The sequence below is a fragment of the Papaver somniferum genome, chromosome 5 (assembly GCF_003573695.1).
Source record: "Papaver somniferum cultivar HN1 chromosome 5, ASM357369v1, whole genome shotgun sequence".
Lineage (NCBI taxonomy): Eukaryota > Viridiplantae > Streptophyta > Magnoliopsida > Ranunculales > Papaveraceae > Papaver > Papaver somniferum.
Window position 1 is genome coordinate 121538187 of NC_039362.1, and position 9279 is coordinate 121547465.

General features: G+C 38.4%; 1 protein-coding gene across 1 annotated transcript; it reads right to left on the bottom strand.

Annotated features, from left to right (window-relative positions):
• Positions 1–208: 208 nt before the first annotated feature.
• LOC113282534 (microtubule-associated protein 70-2-like) lies at positions 209–4794 on the bottom strand. The gene is made up of 11 exons (XM_026531561.1): positions 4151–4794; positions 3981–4066; positions 3326–3391; positions 3044–3214; positions 2765–2935; positions 2490–2645; positions 2220–2366; positions 2045–2116; positions 1435–1962; positions 957–1144; positions 209–538 (listed from the first exon to the last, which is right to left on the bottom strand). Exons 1-11 carry the CDS (start codon positions 4416–4418, stop codon positions 499–501), a joined length of 1893 nt encoding a protein of 630 aa, XP_026387346.1. The 5' UTR covers positions 4419–4794; the 3' UTR covers positions 209–498.
• Between the last annotated feature and the right edge of the window lie 4485 nt (positions 4795–9279).

Genomic DNA, 9279 nt, shown 5'->3' on the forward strand with positions numbered 1-9279 from the left:
TTTTTCTTCCACCATCGGAAGATATGAAACTGGAAGAAAAAGAGTTGAACTGAGTAGAATTTTTTTTGATTTGGTTTTTATACGGTTTTACCAGAAGGGCATTTATGTAACTTCAATATCATATAGGATACCCCTTAACTAGAGTCTTTGGATGGGTATAAATTGATGGCCCCTAAATCCTTTTGAGTGGCCCCTAAAAACGCGAGGATAAAAAAGAGAATCACCAAACCATAAACGTTCTGATCTCGATACCATTACAAGAATATTCACAATCTTCAGCAACCATCAACACACAAACTAACTTGGAGGTTACAAATATAGAAGAGGAATAAAATAAACACAATGAAACCTATACAACCACACAAATACTAAAATATCAGACAAGACAAAAACCTCCCAAAAGGTTAGTCCACTTTCAGACTTTCTCGCTACCTTAGTTAAAAGTCAGAAGCCACCGATGTCCTCCGATTTTCCATTTGAGTCATCGGGGCTTTTTAGTCATTGAATATTGCGAACAAGTCCACTTCGTGATACATTTCTGCATATTATAAAGAAAAACATGATCAGTTTGACTCAACTCAAAACAACTAGATAGGATGAATACAAATCATGCAGCCATGCAACAGACTAAGAATAGAAGAAAAAGGGCCTCTTTTTGACAGTACAACTCAAAACTAAAAGATTAAGGTTGTTTAGCATTAGACTATTCAATTGCACGCCACAATAACTATGCATCATGTCCAGTACAAATCCCATTTCTACAGTATTTGAAGTTGCACAAAAATAATTAAAGAGATACAGCTTCGCCGCAAAATTTAATTTGGAACCAAAAGGGCTTCTAATTTGGAATATTTATTCTCAGGTTTTTAGTTGAGGAGAAACTGAAGCTATCTATTTTTGTGCATGTCATTAAGATAATATCCATGCAACAGGTTTTCACAATAAAATATATGTACCTCCCAGGAAGCAGCTGAGAACTGCTTGCAGAACCCTTCGAGTTACCGAGTCGTTTAGATCTGTTCTCGTGTTCTTTATCTACGCGCATAGCAGCTACCTCCTTTTCCATTGCAGCTACTTCCCTCCTCATCTTCTTTGCCTCGACCTCCATTGCCTTGGTCAACGTATCCACCTTCTTTGCTAGCATCTGGAACCACCACGATTGGAAATAAAAAAATGAGTTTGCATGGTCATAGATTTTTAACAATGAGGCGAAGACTGAAAATTACGTGGATTTGAGGTCTCAGATTAAAGATTTAAATCACGTGCTTAAAGAAAAATAATTTGTCGCAGCATCGAAAGGTGAAAAAAAGGTCACATGTTCTTGATCTAGATGATGAAAGTAAGGTGAAAAGAATGAGGTGGTACCATACAATTTAATGAAAAACACTGGTCGGAATATCAATTTCAATAATGCAGTACAGAAAGAAAGCTGACCTCAATAGCATCATCCTTGTCTTTAAGGCTCTGATCTTTTTCGTGGCTAGCTTTCCTCAGGCCAATAACCTCTTTTTGCAGCATGTCATATAATAATCCAGAGACAGAATCTTCTGAATCAACAATCGGAAAGTCACTAGGTTTTCTGTCAGGACTCCCTTTTAAGTCGTTAACCCCACTATCTCTGGCATCAATAGATTTATTGAGCGAATGGTTCAGGTTTATTCCATTAGGAAGCAATTTACCCCTGTCTAATGATCTGGTACCTCCATCAAACGACTTTGATGTCCCTTTTGCATGCTTCAGAATAGCAGCGGAACCCGAGGACATGGTAGGTCTTAACTGGGAAGTTGGTGTTTTCTTGGGTAAAAATCCGTTGGAAGATAATTTGGAAATGTTATCTGCTCCGCCAAGGGATTGACGACGCGAACGCCCATTGCTTATACTTCTTCCTTCTGGAGTTCGGCTAATTGCAGGGGATCCCCTTAATCCTTCCTCTAGAACCTTGAGTCGCAGGTGAAACTTTTCCTGAAAGGTACATAGTGTATTGGTCAGCAACCTACGAGATGACAAAGAAATGATGATAATTTGTTTTGTAGTTCATGCATACTTTTAGTTGTGCTTCAGATTTGGCAGCTCTCTCTGCAATCGCAAGTTTGTCTCGAAGTTGCTGCATTTCTCCCTACAATAACAGTTCCAATTATAATACCAACATAATATGAATCCAGAAACATACACGCACATCTGAAGAATGATAAGAATGGTTGATATAATTCAAAGCATACCTGCAAAAACCTTCGATCTTCAAGCCATTGTCTTACAGGCATCACTTTATCATTAGCATCTTTCCATTCATTAGCTACTACAACTGCAACCCTATTTGCTGTGACCTTCGCACGAGCTAGTTCTCTGTCGAGGGTTTTTCTCTCCTCCTACAAAAATCATAAAAAACAACTAATAATTTAGGTCAATCCATGAACGCCCACAGCAAACAAATAAATAGTTTAAAGAATCTAAAAAATACTGTAGCAACAAATATATGAAAAACACTTTACATTCATCTCTTGAACTTTCCGTTGGTAGTCTCTCACAGCATTTGCTGCTGCTCCACCAGCAAGAACAGCCTCTTCCAGTTCCCTCACAGTTGTGCTAAGCTTTTCAACCTCAGCAACCTTTTGGCGATGCATTTTGTCCAAGATCTTATTCTCTTCCTAATGAGAAATGAAAACATGTTTAGAATTCCTTGAATATTATACCAAGAAAAGAATAAATTATATCAACCAATATGCACAAACAAGCAGATGAGTCAGCCAACATGGGTTCATGATACCTGACAAATTTCAATCTGTTTCATTAACTCCTGGTTCTTATTCTGAAGATCATCCACCATGGATGCCTTTGCCAAGGCAACCTGGACGGTCCTCTCAGCTTCAAGCAGGGCTGCTTCTTTTGATTTTGTAAGGCGATCTAGTGCCTTGTTGTCATCCTGCAACTTAGCAATCTGAAAATAACCACCAAACCTTGTAAGCAAACGTTACAGTAACTTATTATATATCACACGCATATCATAAGAAAAATGAGATGGGGAAAAGAAAAATGAATATCCTACCTCTTGTCGAGCGAGCTTAAGCTCTGCCTCCAGTGGTGCAAGAATGGCTTCAATAGGAGGCATGTCATCATCCTTCTGAGCAGCATGAACCCTTCGAAGGGTGGCTTCTGCTGCAAACTGAGCAGCCATCGAGGCCTTCTTTTCATCATTGATTTTCTTTATCTCAAGATTCTGCATATAAATTTCTATAGATCAAGCACTTTCCAGGAATAAAAGACCACGTGCATAACCTTGACATGAGTTAATTTAAAATAGATATAAGAAGTGAGTTCCATTTAGAACCTTGCTTTCAAGGAGAGACTCTGTCAACTTGAGCTTCCCATCCACTTTAGACAACTCATCAGTAAGCTATGAGAACAAACAAAAACAAAGTCAGCACATATACAGCATCACAGCTTCATCAGTAAGCTAAGAGAATGAACATTGTAGCAGACATTGTTCAGTTTTTGCGAGAAATTAAGAGACAGTATCTTCACTGTATTGTAAATAACTCAACAGACGCAATGAACATTATGGTGGACATTGTTCAGTTTCTGCGAGAACTTAAGTGACACTATATATTAAGGTTCAACCAAAACTATGGGATGTTAACTTTTACTTAAATTTGAAAATGAAACAGACGCAACCAAAGATAATAAAAGGACTACCATGATAGCAAAAACAAACAAATGCAAATAACGAATTAACCTGCAACCAGAAAAATAATTTAAACGCAATGTAGGGCAAAAGGTAGATTTTAATCAAGCAAACATTTTATTTTCTCGGGCCGATGATCTAGGATGGCTGTGTTTGAAAGTAACAAATTATGTTACACTACCACCAAAATGAAAAGAAAAGCTCAAATTTAACTTCAATCAGAAAACACAGCTATTAAACTGTTTAAATACGAATATATAATTTTAATATTTAACCATATAAATTAAACAAAACAATTTACCTCTTCAACTGCTCTTTCTCTAGAACGCTCCGATAACCTCAACGCCTTGATTTCAGCTTGCGCGTCGGTTAATTCCCGATCCTTATCTACAACCAAAATGAAACAAAATTAGGTCAAAAAATGAGCAAATCTAAGATTCGGAAACGAACAGATCAAATCACATTAATCACCTCTAACTTCATTTTCCAAACGATTAAGCTCAACTTTCACCGGATCCGAACCATGTAATAGATTTATAAACTCATCCGCATCTAAACTAGGTCTTACAGATGGCCTTCTTCTTAAACTTCTCCCTCCTTCTTTAAAAGATGCAGAACCTATCGACGGAGGCGCTCCTACTTCATTACCCATACGACCACCACTACCACCACTGTAATTAAAATCCGACATCATTGTTATCGAAGAAAAACCATCATTATCGCCGGGAAGATCGGCCATTATTGGATCTGAACTTGTCACATTCAAATTAAAAACCCTAAAATCCTCACTTTATTCCTCGATTTTTGCGATTTAACTTTAAACAGCCTCTCTTTAATAATCTTAGCCTTAAACTTAACTCTTCTTCTTCTTCCTAACTTGAATGACAATCCAAGTTTTCTTTTCTCTTCTTCTTCTTCCTCGTTCAGACACAGTGTGAGTTTAGTGTTTTTTTTTCCTTCTCTTCGGACACACTATTTCTACTTTAAAAATCGTTTCGTTTTCTTTTTCTTTAGTTTTAGAGTTTTCTTACACTTTTTTGAGTGTCTCTCTCTGAGGATTGAATCCTAGAGATATGGAGAGGAGAGAGAGAGAATGTGAGGGCGGTTGATTAAAAAAATGCTTTGAACTACAGAGGCTTTGCTGTTAAGCAGTAACCCCAACAGTGTGTGCCGTGAGTGGGAAGAGCAGATAACTAATAACTAATAAACAAAACAGTGGAGAAGGACCCCGGGAGTGTGTGCTTGAGTGTCACTGATTTTTGGCTTTTAAACAAGAAAAATTAACGTAAGACACTTTTAACTAGGTTAGATGAGATTCTTAATAAAAAGTACTTAAAAGATCTTGAGTCTTCCTATTAAAAAATCTTCTCAACGAACCGAAATCAAAATATTTGAATCTTAAAAAGAAAATTACAAACTGAATGGAGAAAGGAAAATTAAATTCGCACAAAAATAGTGGTCGTCGATGTTTCCAAAGTTTGAATCATGGTTTATATAAGAGTTGATCACACAAGTGACTTCTAAATCACTTTTAACTTTATCCACTAATTTAGAAGTGAATCAAATACTCATACAAGCAGTTGTCTTTAGAAACTTGTCCTCATCCATAAGGTATATGCCACAAAGTGCATATATGGCACTGTAATACAGTGATAAAGTTATTGGGTGATGATATTAGTGACCTGAGTTTAAAACTCCGCATAACATTTAATTCCTTATCAATCAAAAAAGGAAGAAAAAAAATGCATTTTTGTGTATATGGCACAAAATGCACAACTTTTGACCTTGATGCGCAAAATACTAGATGGTCTATAGATATTTCGTGGCTCAGCCTACGCCTGGTTAGTAGTGTTACTCCTAGTGTACTAGTGTTTGACGAATTTTTAGCTCATTTTGGAATGGTTTAGGCTTTTAGGAGAATATTTGTGCCTTATCTCCAACTGAGTAGAGTGAGGACCAGGTACTTAAAGGCACCGAGATGTGCTTGGAACTCAAGTCCAATCCCTCTGTCACTCGAGAAATGGAGATACGAAGGGAGTCTCATTATTGGATGGTGATGCTAACACGCATGTGAGGGCCGTATACCCATTTAGAGAAGCCTTCTATCAAATATCACGTCCCATTAGGATCCCAAATGTGATCTCGTTTAGAGCAAGTCTTATGGTGGAATCCAACTTATTCCAAGTGTGGAAAAATCATGGAATGTCAAGTCTAGTGGCTTCCAAGTTGGGGTCTTCCACAGAAAATCCAAGCAGAGTTCCACGGTTTTGTGGAAGGATCCGTGGAATCCATGTGGACGTCAATAAAAATAACGCAGTAGAATATAAGAAACGCTATTAAAAGTAGCACTAAAAAAAAGCTAGTGGTATTAAGAATAGCGTTTTTTTTATCCGTAAATTTAAAATGAGTTGTTGAAATCTGACGGCTGAGAAAAAAAACGCTATTCTTAATAGCGTTTAAGAATAGCATTTTCACTATTCCACCATTACACTTGCGCTTTCATCCACAGTTCCAAGTGCTGAGGTGGTGTGGAAGATGGAAGATGGATGGATTCCACTATAAGACTTGCTCTTATAAAAGCAAAACTGGACTTGTAACTGGAAAATACTTGGCCAGAATGCGGGTGTAACCATTGGGTGAACCGTCTGTCATGATAAATCGATAGGCCTAATCAAATTCAAATGAAGGAGACTCATATCAAAGATATAATCATCTCTAGAATTATACTCCTATGTTTTTCGTAGAGTTCTTATAAGGTGTAAATCATTTTGAGTTTCTTTTTGTAGTACTAGAAATTTTAAGATGGATGCACATCTTGATAAATGTTAAAAGAAAAAAAAGGGTTAACACCAAGGTTTGAAAAACGGGTCACACCTCCGATCACGGCCACTGGGTGTGACCGTTATATCGTGTTTTGTCGAATGTAAACATGTTTCGGACAAAGAACATGTTATTTAGGAAAAACGCGTTTTTATACGTTATTTTAAAATAACGGGCGTTATAACAATTAAGTAGAAAATAAAAAAGAATTATGATTTGAAATTCCTATCTAAAGGTTATAACGTGCGTGAAAACAGTTATAACGGGTCTAATAACGTTGTTACGACATTTTTTATATATTGTTATTTTATTCTTTTATTTTCAAAAAATTTATTATAATTTTTTAATCTTTAATTTAAAAATAAAAAATTGTAAAAAAATATTTTTAAATTCTTTTTTCTATAAAAACGGTTATAACTTGCGTGAAAACGGAAAAAAATGGTCAAAAAAACTCGCTTTAAAATGTTATGTAGAAGCAAAAAACGTAAAATTCAATTTTAGAAAAACAGTTATAACGTGTGTGAAAACGTAAAAACAGTCCTAAAAAACTGTCGTTAGTTCCTATTTATCGGCTTTATATAGGCACGGGATTCGGAAACCCTCATGGCCACGATATATGGATGTGACCGTTATAACGGCCGTTTTCCCAGGAAAAACAGGTGTTTGTCAAACCTTGGTTAACACTATTAGTGTGACGCTATTTTGGGATAAATTTGTTATGAGGTCGAAATGAAAACTAATTAGAAATTAAATATTTTTCTCAAGGTGTTCCTTTTATTATGTTGTACAAATGTTTAACGCATTTTATGACTGTAAGTTTTTCGTGAAACGATTTGAACTTTAATGAGCAATCATTTTCAACCTGGTAGACGGGAAACTTACATGTTATGGATTGAGCTTACTAAGAAGAAGATGGTAATGATGAGAAATACGATGACTTCTGTAGGTGTTGGGGATTTTGAATTCTTTAGAAATCTTACTGAAGGTGAAGTTCTAGAGGTAGCTCAGATGTTGCAGTTAGTTAGAGATCCAAAACATCTCTTTTCTGATGAAGAGGTGAGAGGAAATGGATGTTCGGGAATGATTTTTTTTGTATCTCGGGATTACGTTTCTCTAGAGAACGGAGGTTTACCGCCTTTCTCGATAAGCAACTTTAAAATTCAAAGGTACCTCTCAAAGTGTTTTTTTTTTTTAAGTTCTGATTGGATTATCTATACAATGCTGAGAAGGTGCAGAATGATGCTTATTTGTTATGTGGTTGTTTGAGGGTGACAACGGTTTCTGCTGATTTTGGTAAGTTCGGGTGTGTGGGTGAGAAACGAGTTTAAACCCTAAATAATGTACTGCAAGGGAGTACTTTAGATTCGAGAGATCAATCTGTACAAATCCGGCTTAAACCAAGAAATGGCCGTTCCAGACTTGCTTCGGTCACAAAGTGAAGGAGAAGGGTTGGTTTTGGGGAGGGAAACGAAAAGAGTGTTGAGACCAGAATAGTTGATTCTGGAAGAGTAGTTGTTTCACGACTTGTATCAGAAATTGGGAAGCTAACAGATGGAAAGCTAACAAATATTTTCTGAGTGTTGTATCCTCCTGACCTGAACTTGTTGTTCGGTGGAAATAGGTAATGCCTATTTATACAAGTCGAAGTGAAACGTACTCTGGTCTCATTAAGAAATGGAAAACGGGTGATTAAATGGGAGGAGGTGGTAACCGGTAATGCCTGGAATTGATGTTCCATAAAAGAAAGCATTTCTCCAATACTCCCTGTATTTACTAACCGCCTCATCCTTATGACACTTTCTTATAACGGGCGTAGTGTACGCCGCACGCTGTAAACCGCCAAACCAATACCCAATGAGCATCCCCCAGTTTGTGACATGCGTTGATGTCTCGAGTGTTTTCATGGAAAACATGTAGCACGTTGTTGTTGTCTGGCAAGTTGAGCTTGGGAGACTTGCCGGCTCGGTGGTGACCTTCGACGGTCGAGATTTTGCATCTTAAGAGGAAAGGTAGCCGTTGATTATTGCAACCCTTCATTTGGTATCCAGTGACATGAAAGCATGATCAGTATGGCTTTAATATGACCTAGTTTAGGCGCAGCCAAAAGTTAGGGTTTTGGATTTGTTTAGGCGCGACCAAACTAGGACCAAAGGTTGCCATACGTTAGCTGGTAACCTTGGACGGCTAAGATCTGCACCTTAGATGAAAGAGTGGTCATTGATTGTTGCAGGCCTTCGTTTTGGTAGCCGCATAGGGAAGGCCGACATGGTATGGCGCGGCAAGGTGGTTGGCATGCCATTGGCACATGTGGCATGGCATGCCTTTGTGCGGTTTGGCGTGGCCAAAACTAGGGTTTTGGGCCAAAGGTTACCATGCGTTGTTTGGCGACCTTGGACGGCTAGGATTTGCATCTAGGATTGAAGGGTGGCCATTGATCGTCGCACGCCTTCGTTTTGGTAGCCGTATAAGGAAGGTCGGCATGGTATGGCGCGACAAGGTGGTTGGCATGCCATTGGCGCATGGTGCGGCTAGCATGGTTAGGGCCAAGGCAAGGTGCGGTTGGCTTGGCATGGTGGGGCCAAGGCAAGGTGTGGTTGGCTTGGCATGGTAGGGCCAAGGGTTTGGCATGCCATTGGCGCATGGTGCGTCTAGCATGGTTGACATGCCTTGGCGCGGTAGACGTGGCTGGCATGGTTTGCCATCGGCACAGTGGTGCGGATAGCATGGTTGGCATGCCTTGGCGCGGAGATGTGGTTGGCATGCCTTGGCGCGGAGATGTG

Excerpts from the sequence above, each read along its gene's own strand:
- LOC113282534 (XM_026531561.1), bottom strand. The coding sequence starts at position 4,418 with ATGGCCGATCTTCCCGGCGATAATGATGGTTTTTCTTCGATAACAATG. Across the intron at positions 3,392-3,980 it reads GAGAAAGAGCAGTTGAAGAG|CTTACTGATGAGTTGTCTAA; the intron begins GTAAATTGTTTT and ends TTGTTCTCATAG. Across the intron at positions 1,145-1,434 it reads ACAAGGATGATGCTATTGAG|ATGCTAGCAAAGAAGGTGGA; the intron begins GTCAGCTTTCTT and ends TGGTGGTTCCAG.